This window comes from Brachyhypopomus gauderio, chromosome 10, assembly GCF_052324685.1.
Source record: "Brachyhypopomus gauderio isolate BG-103 chromosome 10, BGAUD_0.2, whole genome shotgun sequence".
Taxonomy (NCBI): Eukaryota; Metazoa; Chordata; class Actinopteri; order Gymnotiformes; family Hypopomidae; genus Brachyhypopomus; species Brachyhypopomus gauderio.
In genome coordinates this window covers 4822224-4842223 of record NC_135220.1, presented here as the reverse complement: position 1 = coordinate 4842223, position 20000 = coordinate 4822224, and the positions used below count along the sequence as shown (strand labels likewise).

General features: G+C 46.9%; 1 protein-coding gene across 1 annotated transcript in view; it reads left to right on the top strand.

The window, feature by feature from the left end:
• Nucleotides 1-20000, top strand: part of LOC143525245 (cadherin-4-like) — a 305715-nt gene that overhangs the window by 220471 nt on the left and 65244 nt on the right. Inside the window, 1 exon segment of the mRNA XM_077018933.1 lies at nt 2006-2188. Coding sequence (XP_076875048.1) covers nt 2006-2188 — 183 coding nt within the window.

The following is a 20000-nucleotide window of genomic DNA, read 5'->3' as shown; positions in this document are numbered from 1 at the left end:
AACTAATCAAGCTATTGAACATATTAAAAAACAGATCTGACCAAGTAGATCATAACATTACAACGAAAAATTAATTATGATTAAACTACTTTATATTTTCTTTCCATTTTATTAGAAATACCACCTTGACCTACACACTGCCGTTTGGTAGAAACACCTTCTCCACCTAAATGCTGCCTCTTTAGCCCTTCTCCACTACCTCCTGATTAGAAACACCTTTCAGACTCGTAGGTGGATTTTATAATTAAGTGCATAATTACAGTGTGTCATCCATCTGTTTCCCAGCAGCATCTGTCATTCGCCTCCACCCAGTTCATCACTGACCTCTCTGACCACAGGACCACCGAGCACCAGATATTATTTGGATGGCGGACCGCTCTCAGCACAGCAGTGATGGGGTTTTTTTTTTGTTTTTTTTTACACGTCAGTGTCCATGCTGGGTTAAGAATGGTCCTCCACCCGAAAAATGCCCCAGCAGTCGTGGTCCTGTGGTCAGAAACTGACTGTTGATGAGTAACTGGAGGATAGTTCACACTAAGTATGCATGGGATAGCAGATGGTGTACAGACTCTATCTGCACACCTCTGAGATGCCTCTAATAAACAAATGTTCTAATAAGGTGGGAGGTGAGCATTTAATCTGCAGAGCAAAATCATGTGGTAAGTAAACTCGCACTCCTACATGTCTATAGTGGTTGAGTGTCTGATCCTTCAGTATTGTATATACCTAATTATAAACAAAAAATAAGGTCAAAGTTTAATTTGTAAATCAGAAGAAACTAATTGATCCAATAACTTCTGAAACAAATGGATAGAAATAAACAAAAAGTGTCCTAATGATTTAACTGTTGAGTTAACAACAGCCCTAGAGCATTGCTGACTAAACGATGTGACAGAGGACCGCAGACAGTGTAGGCGTGGCCTGTCCAGGGCCCGGGGCCAGAGCGCTGGAGTGTGTCTGAACAAGGGGCCGAGCTGTTCACCCACTGTCTCCTGGGAGGGATGGAGTCACAGCCACACCCCCAGCCCACAACACTGGAGCGGAGCAGAGACAGTGATGAACTCGGGGTGGGGGGATGAGGTGATGTGGCCCTCACAGCTGACACAGCCGTATAGAGACAGCCAATCAGGGAGGACATCTCCCTCTATATCTATATATCCCTATATATACATCATATATATAATAACTTTGTTAATGACCTTGTTCTATTCTTACAGTCACATTTGCTATTTGCTTTGGCAGTAATGTAATCTGTAATAGCCATTAAAGCGTTGTTGAACTGAAGTAAATACAGAGGGTAAATAGTGAGGAGAGAGAGAGGGAGGGAGAAAGAAGAAAGAGGGAGATAGGGAGATAGAGGGAGGGTGGGAGAGACAGAGGGGCAGTGAAGGGTGTAGGTTGAGGGGAGCTTTGTTTGAGCAGGGCTCCCTCTGTAGTGAAGGTCTTCACAGTATCAGGAGTGGGGCTCTGTAGAGGAGTGGGTCTCTGTAGAGGAGTGGGGCTCTGTGGAGGAGTGGGTCTCTGTAGAAGAGTGGGTCTCTGTAGAAGAGTGGGTCTCTGTAGAGGAGTGGGTCTCTGTGGAGGAGTGGGTCTCTGTAGAGGAGTGGGTCTCTGTAGAGGAGTGGGTCTCTGTAGAGGAGTGGGTCTCTGTGGAGGAGTGGGTCTCTGTAGAAGAGTGGGTCTCTGTGGAGGAGTGGGTCTCTGTAGAGGAGTGGGTCTCTGTGGAGGAGTGGGTCTCTGTAGAGGAGTGGGTCTCTGTAGAGGAGTGGGTCTCTGTAGAGGAGTGCATCTCTGTGTTTCACTAGTGCTCAAACCCTCAGTTACGTGAATATAGGTATGCTCTTAGAGATATGTCAGATCACCATCCCTGACCAACACTGTCTCTAACCAACACCATCTCCTCACCAACTCCATTGCTCTCCATCACCATTGCTGACCAACACCATCTTTCTGACCACACCATCCCCTCATCATCCTCTCATTTACTTGTCTTTTTATTTTACAGGCAATAACAAGTAACTACACGGAGGACAAGAGCACCGGGTCACTTCCTGGGTCACCTGTGGTTATCAGGTTCCCAGGGCAACAGAACTCCATTGGGCTACGGCGCCAGAAGCGGGACTGGGTCATCCCACCAATCAATGTGCCCGAAAATTCACGTGGGCCCTTCCCCCAGATGCTCGTCAGCGTAAGTTAACTCCTCCCATTCCGTTTACTGTCTGGAGACACCAGTTTGGATTCGCAGTTGGGACAACCATGTGGAATAATTTATTTTTTTATTTATTATATTTTTTGTGTGATTGAATCGGTGTTTTAGATCATTATTGAAATCCAGAGTTCAACATGGGTTGGGTGCATACACACACACACACACAGGCACACACACTGTCTTAGGGCTCTGTTTTTTAACTCATCCCTATTATCTCACAGGTTTCCTGATTAACACATTTGATTCCCTTGTTCTTCTGACCTTGAGAGTGAGAGTTCACTCTAGCACTAGAGTGCTGCCACCTCAGGGAACACACTGAACACCGCCGAACTGGCAGACACTGCCTTTATTCTAGTTGGGTCAGACAGCAGTGCACATCCTGCTAATTCAGCATCCACTTGCATTAGTGATTTGGCAACAGCACAGATACAGCTGGTGGGACTGAAACCTGAAGAGACCATGAATAGGTGAGAGTGACTGTTCGGTAGGTGAGAGTGACTGTTCCATAGTTCAGAGAACGACTGATCAGTATGTGAGGAAGTGGCTGTTCAATAGTCAATAGAACAGCTGTTCGGTAGGCGAGAGCGAGTGACTGTTCGGTAGGCGAGAGTGACTGTTTGATGGGTGAGAGTGACTGTTCGGTAGGTGAGAGCGACTGTTTGGTAGGCGAGAGTGACTGATGGGTGAGAGTGACTGTTTGATGGGTGAGAGTGGCTGTTCGGGAGATGAGAGTGACTCTTGGGTAAGTGAGAGTGGTTCTCTAGTGTGTCTGAGCGTTTGTATGACCTCATGTCCTAATGTCTCCCACCACACACCATTACACGTCACTGGCCCAACACTGTAAGTGTTGTTTTGCTTTTAAAAGTGCTTGGAACCAGAATGACGAAAGTGGACGGATTGCTGCATTTAGGTCCACTGCTCTTCAAATTCACATCCCCTTGGAGAGGTGGAGTCCAGGAGCCAGCACTCCACCCAACATCAGCGCTCAGACCCAACGGGCTCAGGACGCGTTTGTATCAGTGTTCAACAATACCAGAAGTGTCAGTGCTATGGCTGAAGAATATTTATATTATTTCTTTTAATAGAAAATAATTTGTTTAGTTGCACAAAATATCAGTTGTGCCACATTTATTATCTTGGCATTATGTGACATAAAACAAAACAAAAATGTTTTTTATTTCTGTCATTAGGAAAATTTGCTTTGTTTTGTTGATTAAAACAAGCAGGTTGTTACTTGTATTATTACTGAATAAATGACGTTGTGAAGGCCGTAGAGGAAACACAATACTGTTTCAAAATGTAGCAGGGACAAAATCCACCTTTTCTGGAAGACACGAGACACGTCCCTGTGGTGATGTGGGGGGGACACGTCCCTGCGGTGATATGTTGGGGACACGTCCCTGTGGTGATGTGGGGGGGACACGTCCCTGCGGTGATGTGGGGGGGACACGTCCCTGTGGTGATATGGTGGGGACACGTCCCTGCGGTGATGTGGGGGGACACGTCCCTGCGGTGATGTGGGGGGGAGGGATACGTTCCCAGTGTGAATGAAGACTATGGTTTTACAGTCTGCAGTGCGTCTCTGTTGGAGTGTGGACACCCAAGTGTCTCAGATTACAAATTACATTTCAGGAACAACAATGACAACAAAGAAATTCTGCTGGGTTGGCAAAGCATGTAGAATAAGACGCTGCGAGAGATGTGTCTGGTGAAGACTCGTTTGTGAAAACACCATTTAGGAAAAAAACTGCATGAAAAAATAAAGACCCATGTAAACTACTGCGATGAGGTGAGTCATCACTGCTCAGCTGGAGTGTAAAAGTCTCGAAACATCTCAGTTCCTGCTCCACTCTGACTTTTTACTCTATGAGATGCTTTTTTTCCCTTTTGGTCAAATATCAGATTACTTTTCTCCTGGTTCCTTTCCCCTTTTAGGTAAATTTAGTGGATGAAGCACTTTCTGTCTGTCACTGCTCTCTCTCTCAGCTCTGGATATCTCCTGTCCCTCAGGACCACTGGACGAGAAAGCTTCCTGCCTTTGATGTGGAGCAAGTGAGCACAAGAGAGAGAAAGGGAGAGAGAGGAGTGATTTTAAAAGATCTGTCAGGCTTCCGGGGTCCTTGTTAGAACCCAGTATATGTTCTTGAGAGAAAAAGCTCTCTGGTGTCCAAGGTCAGTCAGAAACCTCTGAAAGGGCCAAAAGTGGAGCAAAAAGAGAGAAAGAAAGATAGAGGGATAGAGTTAAAGAGAAATCAAAAGCGGTGTGTGGAAGGCTAGTTCACAGCAAGCACAAACCCACTCTGGTGCAGTAAACAGGGCCTGCCGGAGCCCCAGACCTGTATCTCACGGCCCAGGCCTCCTCTGCCTCTAATAATGCCTGTAGGGCAACACTGAGCAGGCTTGCCACCCACCACCATGCAGGCGTTTTAACAAGACCCTGCCTCCAAGCCCTGTCCTCCAGGTTAGTCCAGCAAGTGCTTCTCTGCTGAGCTGGAGATGCTGTGGGGATTATCTGAAAGGCCACAGTGGGAGATGTAATGAGTTTATGTTCAGTGGGCTTTGCTTGTAGGAGACCGCACTGCTGCTCCCTGACTTCATCTAGTCCGCAGCGTCCTGTGCAGGTGTCCTGATGGGCTTAGGTGGGATCTGAGTGGCCGATCGAGCAGGTTTTGGTCCGATGTGTGTGGTAGAATGTCCGGGTCAGATGGAACTTACCCAGATCTTTTGAAATGCATCCTGTTACCAGCTGGATCCCCAATTTGCTTTTTCTTCTATGTATTTATTTATTTTTTGATGGGTTTTCAAAGTCTGAAGCAAATTTCCATCTCAGGAATGCAGTGGGGACTGAGTGTGTCAGCACAGATGATCTAGTGGTGTGAGAGGGCAAACAGGAGGAACTGAAGCCTGACCCTGTAGCTTCTGTAAGATCAGACGCCTCCTTTTGTCCAACTGTAGAAGTTCCCTTCCTACTGCAGCACTGCAGCATATCTGCTACTGGGCTTTACAGTCAGCCACTGCCAAAACAGTTCAGGGCTTACTGAAGCTAAACATGGAACGTGTGCTACTCCGGTACACATTAGCATGCTACTGTGGCTTTATTTCTGTCTCTCTGTGAGGCTGCAAGAAGCTCACGGTGTAGTGTTTACACTTCACAACATACATACAAACTCTGCAACTCCTCTACTCCCTCCATTCAGCCGACCAACAGACAGTAACCCAGATGTCAGAAAGAAAGAGACGGGGAGTGCACCAGCGAAAGGAAGAGAGGACAGAGAGAGGGAGAGAGATAGAGGGAGAGAGAGAGAGTACACCAGTTAAAGGACCTGTCAACAGAAGAGAGGAGAGAGGGAGGGAGAGGGAGAAATAGAGGTAGAGGGAGAACACCAGTTAAAGGAAGAGATGAAGGAGAGAGAGTGTGTATACCAGCTAAAGGAAGAGAGGAGAGAGAGTGAGAGAGAACACCAGCTAAAGGACCTGTCAACAGAAGACAGGAGAAAGGGAAGGTGAAGGAGAAATAGAGGGAGAGGGGGGAGAGAGAGATGGAGAAAGCGAGGGAGAGAGAGAGGTAGAGCAGTAGAGAAACAAAGAAGAAGAGATAAGGGTATACCATAACTCCCTGACTCATAGCAAGGTTGTTGGGATCTGTCGGGATCTGTCTGCCTTGCCTAATGACCGATGAAGCCAGTCTGTAGTGTACTAGGCTATTCGATCATCATGAGTGACAGGACTCTGTTAGAGAAGAAAGCCATTTTGTTGGGAGAGGGGTTGAAAATGTGAGATGTACAAAACATCACTGATGGAATTTTTCCTGCATTAAACATTCAGTACACGTCATATGAATTTGTTGGTCTTTTCTTTAGGTAAATAAGTAGTGAAGTGTTTTTGAAACACTCATCAACCTGCATATTACTCTTAAAAGCATATACACTATTCATAAAGATAAAAAGGCACATATCTGGCAACCCAGCATTCAGAACAGGCCCGGCAGGTTATTATCATGAGTAGGGCATCATTATGTACTGTGTGAATAGGAAATCATTACACAGGGTTTGAAAATCCTGATGTGATATTTACCTTATCATGTTTCAGTGCAACATCTTTAAAGTGTCATTTTTTAGTTTAGATAATTCAGTGAATGATTTGAATAGAACATGAAATGTCTGATAATGACATTGGTATGTAATGCTTCTTACATGTTTAATTACAGGTTCATTACACCCACAACTACAGTGGAATGTGTAGCACGTTGTGCATGTACATGGTAGCCTACAGATTGCAGTCCATTCTGTTCAATTCTAAACAGCTCACACAGAAACTCTTGATGTCCTTTATATAAATACAAAGTATCAATACAGTACATGTACAGTAATTACTCAGAAGGTTCTACATGTCCTAATGTGTAAGTGTAAAGTAATATAAATAGGACCACAGTGATTGAAACTCATTATTAGAGTTGGATTTCAGCATGTAGCATTTGAATATGACAGTACTGTAGTTGTGGGGTCTGAGGGCCATGCTGAGTGCCCCGTGTAAGTTTTACTGCTCCACAGGTGAGTTTGTCTTTAGCTGTCTTCTCCGGCCAAACAATGAGCAATAGCACACAGGCGCTATTGACTTTTTTTTTCTTCAAAGGCTTTTCTAAGTGTCCATTGATCTCCACACTTTTCCAGTGATGGAGAGTCATTGATTTCTCTCTCTCTCTCTCTCTCTCTCTCTCTCTCTCTCTCTCTCTCTCTCTCTCTCTCTCTGTCTGTGTGTCACTCTCTCTCTTTGTCTTTCTGTCATTCTCTCTCTACGGCAAATCAAGCCTTAATGTTAATTCTAACCCCAGCTAAAGTCTGCCGAGAAGCTCATAAACACTCCTAGAAATGGTATATTTCTGAAAGGCAGCAGGCTGCAGCGTGAGGTGTCCATGACTAACAGGTTTCCCGCCATTGAGTGTTGATAATGGGACTTAATATTTCGACATTCATAAGACACTTGCGTGCTGGAAGAATCTGACTGTTTTGCAGACACACTGCGCGCTTTGTGTGCAGCGTCTGTGTGCTGAGGCGTTTTCGTTGTCATTGTTGTGATTGTATCCGTCCCTGTCCTCTGCGACTCTACGACTCGGCCCTGTTAGCCGTGTTGCTAAGACGCACGTGTTCCGCGGTGGTGCTGACGACACGACGGCAGCCTTTGATGGAAATGAATCACAAACGGCACGCAAGAGAGCGAACGTGCGAACGGTGTTGTATGTGGCCATAATTACATTTAAACTCAATTGAAATGGATTAAACACCACTCCTCTCCCGAGGTTTGGCCAGATACTATCTTGTGTCCTTTATTAAAAAGATGTAGCTCCGTCCTCTCGTACACGCCATCACCGAGGCACCGTTGCCCCCGCTGCCTCCGGCCATGTGAAAGTGCCGGCGTTGATACTTCATGTGTAATTTTCAAAAGCTGCTATCGATTTTGCAAGGGTGAACATTTTGATTCCAGCATTCATTCTCTCACTAGCTTTCTATCTCTCCCTGGGGTCCACTCAGGAAGCATTAGAGAGGTTGTCCGAGGACGTCTCGCGAGCCGCGCTGACTCTGGATTTCTTTAGATGGTTAGCACACTTTTTAACAAGAGGTGTTAAAGTCCGTTTCTCCGGTTAATGTGGGCATACTCCAATGGAGAATATCTGTAATGAAATAAACATGTCTCTTGAGAATTCTGCTCAATTTTGAAAGCAGTTGATGTAGAACGTTTTCAGTGGAGTGTTAAATATTTTAGTGCCATTTTTATGATTCACCCCAAGCACCCAGGACATATAGGCTCCGCCCCCAAACTGCCCCAAGGATCTTGATTACAGTGCAAGACTTTTACCTCAGAGGTTTAGTTGACGTTTCCTCTGTGGATCTGTGTACTAACAGTTGTCTGTTTACCACACCTGTCAACAGCAGTCAGCACCGTCAGGACCGCTGGGTTCTCCTCTGTGCCGACTTTATGGTTCTACCCTCCTAGCCCTGTCTCACTCTCAGTTTTTACACATTTTGACGTTTTGCAGCTAGAAACTGAAGAGCATGTTTTTAATGGTAATGGTGCCTGATATATGGTCAGCATGTTATGGTAAAATCAAGGGGACTCCAGCGTGTCGTGGTGGGTGAGACGCCTCTTTGGGAGTGATGTCATACGCCAGCTCAGGGCGATGGGACAAACGATGACGGGCCTCTATGTGGGTCTTCTGGGCTTGTCTGTATTGGCTGGAATAGATCACTGTTAAAAGCATTTACTAATTTACTAAGCATTTACTGCCTTTCTACCTGTGACCTCAGCTTACACAGAGGAATGTTTCACTGGGTTTACACAGAATGTGTTCAGTCTGTGTCTGTGAGTCACAGGACTCTTAGTTTATCTCTCTCAGTGGATCAGACGCAGACGGGCAATCCAGGCTTTAGATGGTGCAGGAGGTCTTAAAGATCTCCATTCGAGACATTAAATGACGTTAAACATTAGTGTTTTCTAAAGTGGAATGTAAAAAGCTGGTGAGTTCAGCTAGAACAGTGTGTAATCAGTGAAACGCAGGCAGACGTGCTGTTCTGGAGATCAAACGTAGCTCCCAGGTGTGTAGTTCCACAGTACAGCCCACACTGCTTTGCAATCTCCGCAACACCTGATCTAGCATTTTAGCTAAAGGTCAACACCTTCATGACCTAGGTCCGCTGATTCAAATGCAGAGGTGCAGAGGTCAAAGAAACCGAGACCGCTGGAGACCACTGCTCAGCAAAACTGATGCAAAATTATTACAGTGATTGCAGCTGTGATATGAAGTGGTGCTACTCTGTGCTGTGATGTGATCTGTGTTGTGATGTGATCAGTGCTGTGATCTGTGCTGTGCTATGATCTGTGCTGTGATGTGATCAGTGCTGTGCTGTGATCTGTGCTGTGCTGTGATCTGTGCTGTGATGTGATCTGTGCTGTAATGTGATCAGCGCTGTGATCTGTGCTGTGCTGTGATCAGTGCTGTGATCTGTGTTATGCTGTGATCTGTGCTGTGATCAGTGATGTGATCTGTGCTGTGATCTGTGCTGTGATGTGATGTGATCTATGCTGTGATGTGATCTGTGCAGTGATCAGTGCTGTGATCTGTGTTATGCTGTGATCTGTGCTGTGATCTGTGATCTGATCTGTGCTGTGATATGTGCTGTGCTGTGATCTGTTCAGTATTGAATTGTGTTTAGACTGATAGATTACTTCTAGCTTTCCTCCACCATCCCACCACTGAGTTACACGCTGAGTTACACACTGAGTTACACACTGACTCCTGGATGGCATCAATGGGCGGATTAATGTTTCTTCAGCGCATTCGGGGGTGTAACAGCAGTGTGCATATCACCGCACCACTTATCACCTTCTCCCCAGTGGTGGCTGGTCCGAGAACCATGGGCCATGGTCTGTTCAGCTTAACACACTCCTTCATACACTTTTGTGTGTGTGCCTCCTCGGTGCCACAGATTACTGAAATCGGCTTTCCTGCGGAGCGCTGAACCAAGCTGCTGTGTGAAGAGCCGGGTGGCGCTCTCTGTCCAGGAGGACTCGTTACGTCCCTGCTGTGTGAAGAGCCGGTTGGCGCTCTCTGTCCAGGAGGACTCGTTACGTCCCTGCTGTGACAGACCTGGACTGTTCACTCAGCACACCCCTCAACTCGGAGGTTCAGGTCTCCAGGTTGGTGAGCGACCATGGAGAAATCAGCTGTGGTTCCCGTAGCCATTACACCACGGACAGCGCATACGGCTAACAGACATGAAAACAAAGAGCCTGGTGGGAGGGGGGGGGGGGGGGGGGGGGGTCAGGGAGAGAAAGAACGAGAGGGGATGAAAGAAAGGAAGAGAGGGATAGGAAAGGCAATTATAGGGAGGGGGAGAAAGAGAAAAGGAGGGGGTAAGATGGAGGAAAAGGAGAAAGGGAGAGATGGTGAGGAAGATGGAAAGAAAGAAAGGGAGAGAGAAGGGGTAGAGAAAGATGTAGAGGGAGAGAGAGAGGGAGGTGTAGATGGAGAGAGAGAAGGTGGTGGGTATAGAGGGAGAGGGGGAAGAGGGAGGGAGGTATAGAGGGAGAGGGGGAGTGAGGTGTAGAGGGAGAAGGGGAGGGAGGTGTAGAGGGAGAAGGGGAGGGAGGTTATAGAGGTGTATAGGGAGAGAGAGAGGGTGGTGGGTATAGAGGGAGGGGGAAGGAGGTATAGAGGGAGAAGGGGAGGGAGGTGTAGAGGGAGGGAGGTGTAGAGGGAGAGGGGGAGGAGGTATAGAGGGAGGGAGCTGTAGAGGGAGAGGGGGAGGAGGTGTAGGCGTCGGGTGGTGTGATGCACTAGCCCATGCTGCTCTCTTATGATGGATTAAAACCCGGACTGCCACTGTGTTTACTGATGATAGACTTCCATGAGCCTCTGGATCCATCTCCCCTCCCACTGGGCCTAATGAAGCTCTTTGGCGTCTGTCTCTTTTGCCTGTGCCAAAATAGCCACGCTGGAAATCTGCGGTTTCACCCTCTCCAGCGTCCGCCGTGCGACATGTGTTCAAACAAGAGCTGTGACGAGGAGACAGAGCGAAGGAATTATGCCTAGAAATAAAATGACAAAACAAAAGGAATTTGGGGGGTTTCGCTTCGTTTCTCACAATCACATTGTGTCCTTGTTTGCTTTTATTCAGTTTGTTTATTTGTTTTTTCATTTTACTCCTTCAATCTCTTGTCTGAACAATGTGGAAACATAAGACAGTCAGAGTTGACTTTAAAAGCCAGCCACACAGAAAGCCACAGTGGTGACAAATCCTGAGAGCCAGGAATGTTTATGGCTTTTCCTGCTATTGTCTTCAGCCACTGGGAAACCACCAAACTTTCCATGGAATGCTTCAGTGTGCTGAGCTTTGGCTACACAAGGATTAATCTGTTTTCCTTCTAACATACTTGGATTGTGAGATGACAGGAGATTGTTTTATATGGAGTAGGCAGTGTATAATTCATAGACTGCTGCATGAATACATGAGTCAGGGATCCTTCAGGCTAGTGTTTGGCAGTCAGCACCCTGTTCACTCAGGAAGACCCAGAAGCCCAGTGAGTAAATCCAGCCATCCTGAGCTCAAAGAGCTGCCTGATATTACCTAGGGCCACTACTGAATCTCTACTGTACCATCCCATTGTTCTCTCTCTCTCTCTTTCTTTCTCTTTCTCTCTCTCTCTCTTTCTCTCTTTCTTTCTCTTTCTCTCTCTCTCTCTCTCTCTCTCTCTCTCTCTCTCTCTTCTCTCTCTCTCTCTCTCTCTCTCTCTCTCTCTCTCTTTCTCTCTTTCTTTCTCTTTCTCTCTCTCTCTACTTTTCTTTTATTTTGGGGGTGGAGAAGAGAGATGAAGGAACTGGGTTGTCTTGAGAACATCCCTTCAGGTGCTCACAGCCCAGACCTGCTGCCCATCACACCTGCTGGGTTTCTCCCCCATCTTTTCTTTCCCACTTTGACCTCGTTCATGTTTACGCTAATATTAGGTACTAGGACAAGTTTTAGATTGGAAAGTCAGGTTGTTATGATGGTCTGATCTGTTCATGCTTATGCTAATATCAAGTGTGTCTGAGGCTCCCTGGCATTGTTGTGTGTTTGATGCTCATGGTAGGGTTTTGTGTTTGATGCCCCCCAGCAGGGTTGTTTGATACCCCAGCAGGGTTGTGTGTTTGATGCCCCCATCAGGGTTGTGTGTTTGTTGCCCCTAGCAGGGTTGTGTGTTTGATGCCCCCATCAGGGTTGTATGTTTGGAACTCTGTGTTATGGTGCCATGGTAGTCTGTGTTTGTTTTATTAGAATAATGATGACAGTATGTGTGTGTGCATGTATGTGCATGTAGGTGCATGTGCATGTGTGTTTGTGTGTGTCTGTTCATGTTTGTGGACATATATGTTTTAAAGCAATGAATCATTCATACATGTCTTGTCACTCTTGAGATTCTTGGAACAAGGAAATGACCCTACTGAAACAAAGACTAAATAAAACAAAGACAAAATCTCCTTTGTATTCTTATATATTCCAGTTTTTTGCATACATATCAAATACATCTCATATATGTATACATATATAATACATCTATATATGTATACATGTATAATACATCTCATATATGTATACATATATAATACATCTCATATATGTATAATACATCTCATATATGTATACATATATAATACATCTCATATGTATACATGTATAATACATCTCATATCCATCCATCCATTATCTGAACTGCTTAATCCCGCTAGTCGGGGTCACGGGGGGGCTGGAGCCAATCCCAGCAACTCCAGGCGAAGGCAGGGTACACCATGGGCAGGTCGCATGGCCAACACGCATGCACACCTATGGGCAATTTAGAGTGACCAACCAACCTAACGCGCATGTTTTTGGACCGTGGGAGGATTCCAGACAGGCCATGACTGCGATGCCCTTGAGCAAGGCACCTAACCCCAACTGCTCCCCGGGCGCCGGGCTAGGGCTGCCCACCGCTCTGGGCACGTGTGATCCACAGCCCCCTAGTGATCACTAGTGTGTGTGTGTGTGTGTGTGTGTGTGTGTGTGTGTGTGTGTGTGTGTGTGTGTGTTCTGACTGCACAGATGGGTTAGAAGCGGAGGAAAATTTTCGATTGGGGTGTAAAAATCACAATTGACAAAATATGGCACATTTCATTTCATGTATAATACATCTCATATATGTATACATATATAATACATCTCATATATGTATACATGTATAATACATCTCATGTATGTATACATGTATAATACATCTCATATATGTATACATGTATAATATATCTCATATATGTATACATGTATAATATATCTCATATATGTATACATGTATAATATATCTCATATATGTATACATGTAAAATATATCTCATATATGTATACATGTATAATACATCTCATATATGTATACTTGTATAATACATCTCATATATGTATACATGTATAATATAACTCATATATGTATACATGTATAATACATCTCATGTATGTATACATGTATAATACATCTCATATATGTATACATGTATAATACATCTCATATATGTATACATGTATAATACATCTCATGTATGTATACATGTATAATACATCTCATGTATGTATACATGTATAATACATCTCATGTATGTATACATGTATAATACATCTCATATATGTATACATGTATAATACATCTCATATATGTATACATGTATAATAGATCTCATATATGTATACATGTATAATACATCTCATATATGTATACATGTATAATACATCTCATATATGTATACATGTATAATACATCTCATATATGTATACATGTATAATACATCTCATATATGTATATATAATTCTGCTTCCCCTCTCAGCATAATTGTAATTGGTGTCTGTGTCACCTGTGCAGCATCTGACATCAAGGAGTCCACCAGCATCTGGACTTTGCTTCTCTACGCCAAAGCCACTTCCTCACTCCCTCACACCTTCACTCCCTCACATCCTCACACCTTCACTCTCACTCCCTCACACCTTCACTCCCTCACATCCTCACACCTTCACTCTCTCACATCCTCACACCTTCACTCTCTCACTCCCTCACACCTTCACTCCCTCACATCCTCACACCTTCACTCTCTCACTCCCTCACACCTTCACTCCCTCACATCCTCACACCTTCACTCTCTCACTCCCTCACACCTTCACTCCCTCACATCCTCACACCTTCACTCTCTCACTCCCTCACACCTTCACTCCCTCACATCCTCACACCTTCACTCTCTCACATCCTCACACCTTCACTCTCTCACTCCCTCACACCTTCACTCCCTCACATCCTCACACCTTCACTCTCTCACTCCCTCACACCTTCACTCCCTCACATCCTCACACCTTCACTCTCTCACTCCCTCACACCTTCACTCCCTCACATCCTCACACCTTCACTCTCTCACTCCCTCACACCTTCACTCCCTCACATCCTCACACCTTCACTCTCTCACTCCCTCACACCTTCACTCCCTCTCACTCTTACTCCCTCACACTCTCTCTCACTCCCTCACACCCTCACTCGTTCACTCCCTCACACACTCTCTCCTTCACACTCTCAGTCCCTCTCTCCGATATTGGTGTTATCAGTCTTATTTAGTCTTTTTAGTGGTTAATAAAGTGCATCTATCTATGTGTCTCTCTGCTTATCCAGCACTCTGTCTGTTTGTCTGTCTGTGTAACAAACTATTTAACTAGCTCACTATCTTAATGACAAATGAGTAAGTCACACATGGCCTAAATGCTGCTGGGTCTGTAGCAGACGCTAGTGTCAGGGCAGGATAAGACCATTTAAGTGTAAAGAACTCTATAGGCACTTACAAGTGGTCCTCTGTGTTCTTTCTAGGGAGCACTTTAGCCAAGCCGAGACAGGTGCGAATGAGGCTGTAATTCAGGCTCACGGAGGGAGCCGGTCTGGATGGATGAGGGGTGGAAGCGGGCCACTTTGAAGTGGACACCACCAACACTGCTAACAGTAATCACACCCTCCCAGCTGGCTCTGGTACAGTGCAGCTCTGGACCATAACTCAAATCAGTCCGTGGAGATCTGTGTGTGTACTAAGGGAGTAACTGCCCTGTACTCTACATAAAGCTCTAGAGGTCAGAACTGCAGTAAAGCATGCAAGGTTTCAGCCTTCTGAAGAACTGTCTGAGATGCCCTCTTTCTGTGGAAAATGTGTATACGTCACTACAGTTTTCATTACCTCTACATATCTTACCTAAGTACACTGCAGTCACTGATGATGATTCTGATCACACCATGCAGGACCCCAGACATAGGCTGTGCAAAGATGCCACATAACAGCTGGGTGCAGTATGCTAGGGGATCTAGATGGATCACCATAACCATGTGGCTGGTGTAGTATACAGAGATACAGTATACAGAGATACAGTACACAGAGATACAGTATACACAAACATAGTATGCAGTAACATCTGTGCTGAGTATGGGCTGACCAAGTGAGACACACCTCTGAAGGGGGTGGAGAATGACCGAGTGGGACACACCCCTGAAGGTGGTGGAGAATGACAGAGTGGGACACGCCTCTGAAGGGGGTGGAGAATGACTGAGTGGGACACGCCTCTGAAGGGGGTGGAGAATGACCGAGTGGGACACACCTCTGAAGGTGGTGGAGAATGACCGAGTGGGACACGCCCCTGAAGGGGGTGGAGAATGACCAAGTCGGACACACCTCTGAAGGTGGTGGAGAATGACCGAGTGGGACACGCCCCTGAAGGGGGTGGAGAATGACCGAGTGGGACACACCCCTGAAGGGGGTGGAGAATGGTGGAGATAAGATCCTGAAGGCCTTCCAGATACAGACTAATTTTAATGAGTAACCAACTGGACATAGTGATGGAGAAGATGGTGGTAGAGATATCTATCCCAAGAGACAACAACATCAGGACCAAGGAACACAAAAAGCTCGAGAAGAATCCTGAGCTGAGAAAGACCATGAAAATATGTGGAAGGTGAAGGCATTTGTGATTTCCATAGTAATCCAAGCACAAGGAGAGATATGACCTCCAGCAGGTCTTAGGAACAACATCTGAGATCTCCATACAGCCCAGGATTTCAGATGTCAGACCTTGAAGCTCTCTCTCTCCTCTCTCTCTCTCTCTCTCTGTATATATATATATATATATATATATATATATATATATATATATATATATATATATATATATATATTTTTTTTTTTTTTTTTTAAAGACAAATCAATGTGTGACTGGACAGTTTTTGGACAATGTGCTACTTAATACTTGGCATTACATTCATATGGAGTCTTGGTTCTCATCCACTTTTACTGTGAAATACTGTGAAATTTCCCGTGTCATGTGTTCAACCGTTGGTACGGATCAGCAGTAATCTGCGGCCTCTTTCCATTTGACAGATGGACAGACAGACAGATAGACAGACACATTGGTAAATGTACAAAGCTCTTAGCCAACAGACGCATTAGTAACCCTAAATATGTCTGCAGCAAGAGAGAACCTCACGTTATGAACAGTCTATATGTATAAAGCAAATACATTTCTGCTTTACCCAAAACAATGAACCTGATGGATGAGGAGCTCCTGGTCTTCTAACATGAACCCCTCACGCCCACTAAAGAGAAACACACTCATGTTCATCAGAATCATGTGACTGTGTTCTGTCTGCTCCTCGTTCATCTTTTAGTTATTGTTATTGTATCCCCAATGCACTTGAACTTTATATCTCCAATTAGTTTGAATTAGTGTAAAAGCAACCTGACAACCTAAAAAAGACATGAACAACACAACCATGAGATCAGCTCAGGCATGAGAGAGAGAGAGAGAGAGAGAAATGGAGAGAGTGAGAGAGACAAAAAGAAACGGAGAGAGTGATAGAGAAAGAGAGAGACACAGACAGAGAGAAACAGAGAGGACATATCGTCCTAGTGTTTTGCTGGAGTTCAGTGTTTATTCTTCTGGTTGGTTCTTCTACCATGGGCTCCTGCGAGCACACTGCACACTAAAGTCACGTGGATAAGTGGTAGAAACACCAGTCCACCTGCTATGAAGCTCTTTAAGAACTGCCTCCCGGTTAACAAAGACACTGTTTCCAGTGTGAGTGTGGCAGGGCAAAGCAGAGGGATTGTTTCCTCGATGTCCCTTCTGTGTTTTTGTCTCTTGCCCACATCTATTCTTCTCTCCTGTCATCCGCCAGGCAACTCTCTCTCTCTCTCTCTCTCTCTCTCTCTCTCACACTCCTCTCCCCTGTCATCCATCTAGGCCAGGCGACTCTCTCTCTCACGAGCTAAGAAGTAGATCTGTCCCCTGCAGGCCTGGAGCTGGGGACGTGAGGACTGGAAATGGGGATTTTGCGGATATTCAGTGTGAGGGGACGAGATACGCGGGTTCTCGCTCATCTAGAGCTGACGTCTCGCAGGGGAGCCCGCCCCAGATCAGCCACAGATCAGCCACAGATCAGCTCCAGATCAGCCACAGATCAGCCATAGATCAGCCCCAGATCGCGGAGACGTGAGGGAGACGTGAGGGAGGCGTGTGGAAGGTGGAGACGTGAGGGAGGCATGTTGAAGGTGGAGACGTGAGGGAGGTGTGTGGAAGGAGGAGACGTGAGGGAGGCGTGTGGAAGGCGGAGACGTGAGTGAGGTGTGTGGAAGGAGGAGACGTGAGGGAGGTGTGTGGAAGGCGGAGACGTGAGGGAGGCGTGTGGAAGGCGGAGACGTGAGGGACGCATGTTGAAGGCGGAGACGTGAGTGAGGTGTGTGGAAGGAGGAGACGTGAGGGAGGTGTGTGGAAGGCGGAGACGTGAGGGAGGCGTGTGGAAGGCGGAGACGTGAGGGAGGTGTGTGGAAGGAGGAGACGTGAGGGAGGCGTGTGGAAGGCGGAGACGTGAGGGAGGCGTGTTGAAGGCGGAGACGTGAGGGAGGTGTGTGGAAGGAGGAGACGTGAGGGAGGCGTGTGGAAGGCGGAGACGTGAGGGACGCATGTTGAAGGCGGAGACGTGAGGGAGGCGTGTGGAAGGCGGAGACGTGAGGGAGGCGTGTTGAAGGCGGAGACGTGAGGGAGGCGTGTGGAAGGCGGAGACGTGAGGGAGGCGTGTGGAAGGTGGAGACGTGAGGGAGACGTGGGAGGCATGCGGGAGGCGTATTGAAGGTGGAGACGTGAGGGAGGCGTGTGGAAGGCGGAGACGTGAGGGAGGCGTGTGGAAGGCGGAGACGTGAGGGAGACGTGAGGGAGGCGTGTGGAAGGTGGAGACGTGAGGGAGGCATGTTGAAGGTGGAGACGTGAGGGAGACGTGAGGGAGGCGTGTGGAAGGCGGAGACGTGAGGGAGACGTGAGGGAGGTGTGTTGAAGGAGGAGACGTGAGGGAGGCGTGTTGAAGGAGGAGACGTGAGGGAGGCGTGTGGAAGGCGGAGACGTGAGGGAGGCGTGTTGAAGGCGGAGACGTGAGGGAGGCGTGTTGAAGGAGGAGACATGAGGGAGGCGTGTGGAAGGCGGAGACGTGAGGGAGGTGTGTTGAAGGAGGAGACGTGAGGGAGGCGTGTTGAAGGAGGAGACGTGAGGGAGGCGTGTGGAAGGCGGAGACGTGAGGGAGGCGTGTTGAAGGAGGAGACGTGAGGGAGGCGTGTGGAAGGCGGAGACGTGAGGGAGGCGTGTTGAAGGCGGAGACGTGAGGGAGGCGTGTTGAAGGAGGAGACGTGAGGGAGGCGTGTGGAAGGCGGAGACGTGAGGGAGGCGTGTGGAAGGCATGCGGGAGGCCCGAACTATGGGACGGAACCTCCAACAGAACAGGAGCCACGTTCTTGAAAGCACCATACCGAACATCTCCTTCCTCCTCCTGAGGTGTTCCTCGCCCGACAGCCCTGTGATGATGTTACCATGGTGCTGAGGGCTGCTGAGAGCTGCAATCTCCGAGGAAACCGCTGTGCTTTGTGTGATCGCGCCTTCTTAGGCTGTGAGTAAGACCGGTGCTGAAGTAAAAGCATATCTGAAGAACCCTGACCAGAACCACCAGCTCTGCCGCTCTCAGCTCCGTCTCTGCCCAAAACACAGACACTCCGGTGATTTCACAAAATCACAGCCAGTGATTGCCGAGTGTCTGAGGCCCTAAATGACATCTGGATGCACCTCGGGGCTGCGGGGGCACTGTCTGCAGTGAAAGAGCAGCAGTGTGCCTTCGCTTATGTGACTGTAATGACCTACCGCATTACTGCCACTCCGCTGTGCGGAGGGGAGCAGGGAGAAGCCGCTCCTTCCACTCCCCGAGGAGCATCCTAATGAGAGCCAGCTTGTGTTTTGCAGAAACGCCATTAGGAGGCGACCGGAGAGGAAGTGATTCCCCTCGTATATGGAAATTGTGTAACATCTATCTAAGAAAGTACACAAATAAACGTGATGCATTATTTCATAAACACCGGCGCCTGCAGCAGGGGTGGAGGTGGTGTGGTGGTGTGGTGGTGGAGGGGAGGAACTGGGGAGGAGAATATAGGGGGAAAACAGAGATGGAGAGGAGAAAGACCCCAGCCTAGGCGGCAGGCTGAGTTGAGATCTTTCAGCAGGGAGTTATTAGATGTGAAGACCCAGCAGAGCTGACAAGCCAAGAGCTGAAGGTGTTTTTTTTTTTGTTTTTTGTTTTTTTTTTTCTTTTACCTCTCGTTGTTTTAGCAGGGCTGGATTTCCCGGCGGAGGACCACACGGCGGACGGATGTGGGAGCCGCGGCTCAGAGATCTGATCCTGTTTACCGTCTCGTTTAGGGAGAGACGGGCTGGTGCCGGAGTGCATGTAAAGATAATGGATTCTACTGTAGGTTAGAAGACTTAATGGTAATTACCCACAATGCCCCACAGCTGTGTCTGTGGGATGGCGAGGAAAGAGAGGGAGTGAGTGAGCACACAGGGAGGATGAAAGCTAACAAAGCCATGAGTAAAGCGCTGAAATAAAGGGAGAAATGAAACATTTTTAAAAATTAAAATAAAGATAGCATCTCTCTCAAATGAAATGGTTGCATAATCTAATGTTTCTACAGAGGGAGGAGAAGACCAAGTTGATTTCTCGTATCTGTTATGGAATTCATGGCTCTCTTTACAGCAGCACTGTTTCATGAGAACAAATCATCTTCACATTGGAGATGCTATTTGGTTACTGTCAACAAGAAAACTAGAAACGATTTGTTTCGTGACTCAGAATCCTTTCGCTGGTGAATACTTGCTTGGGTGTGTTATACGTGTCTGTGTGTATGCACAGC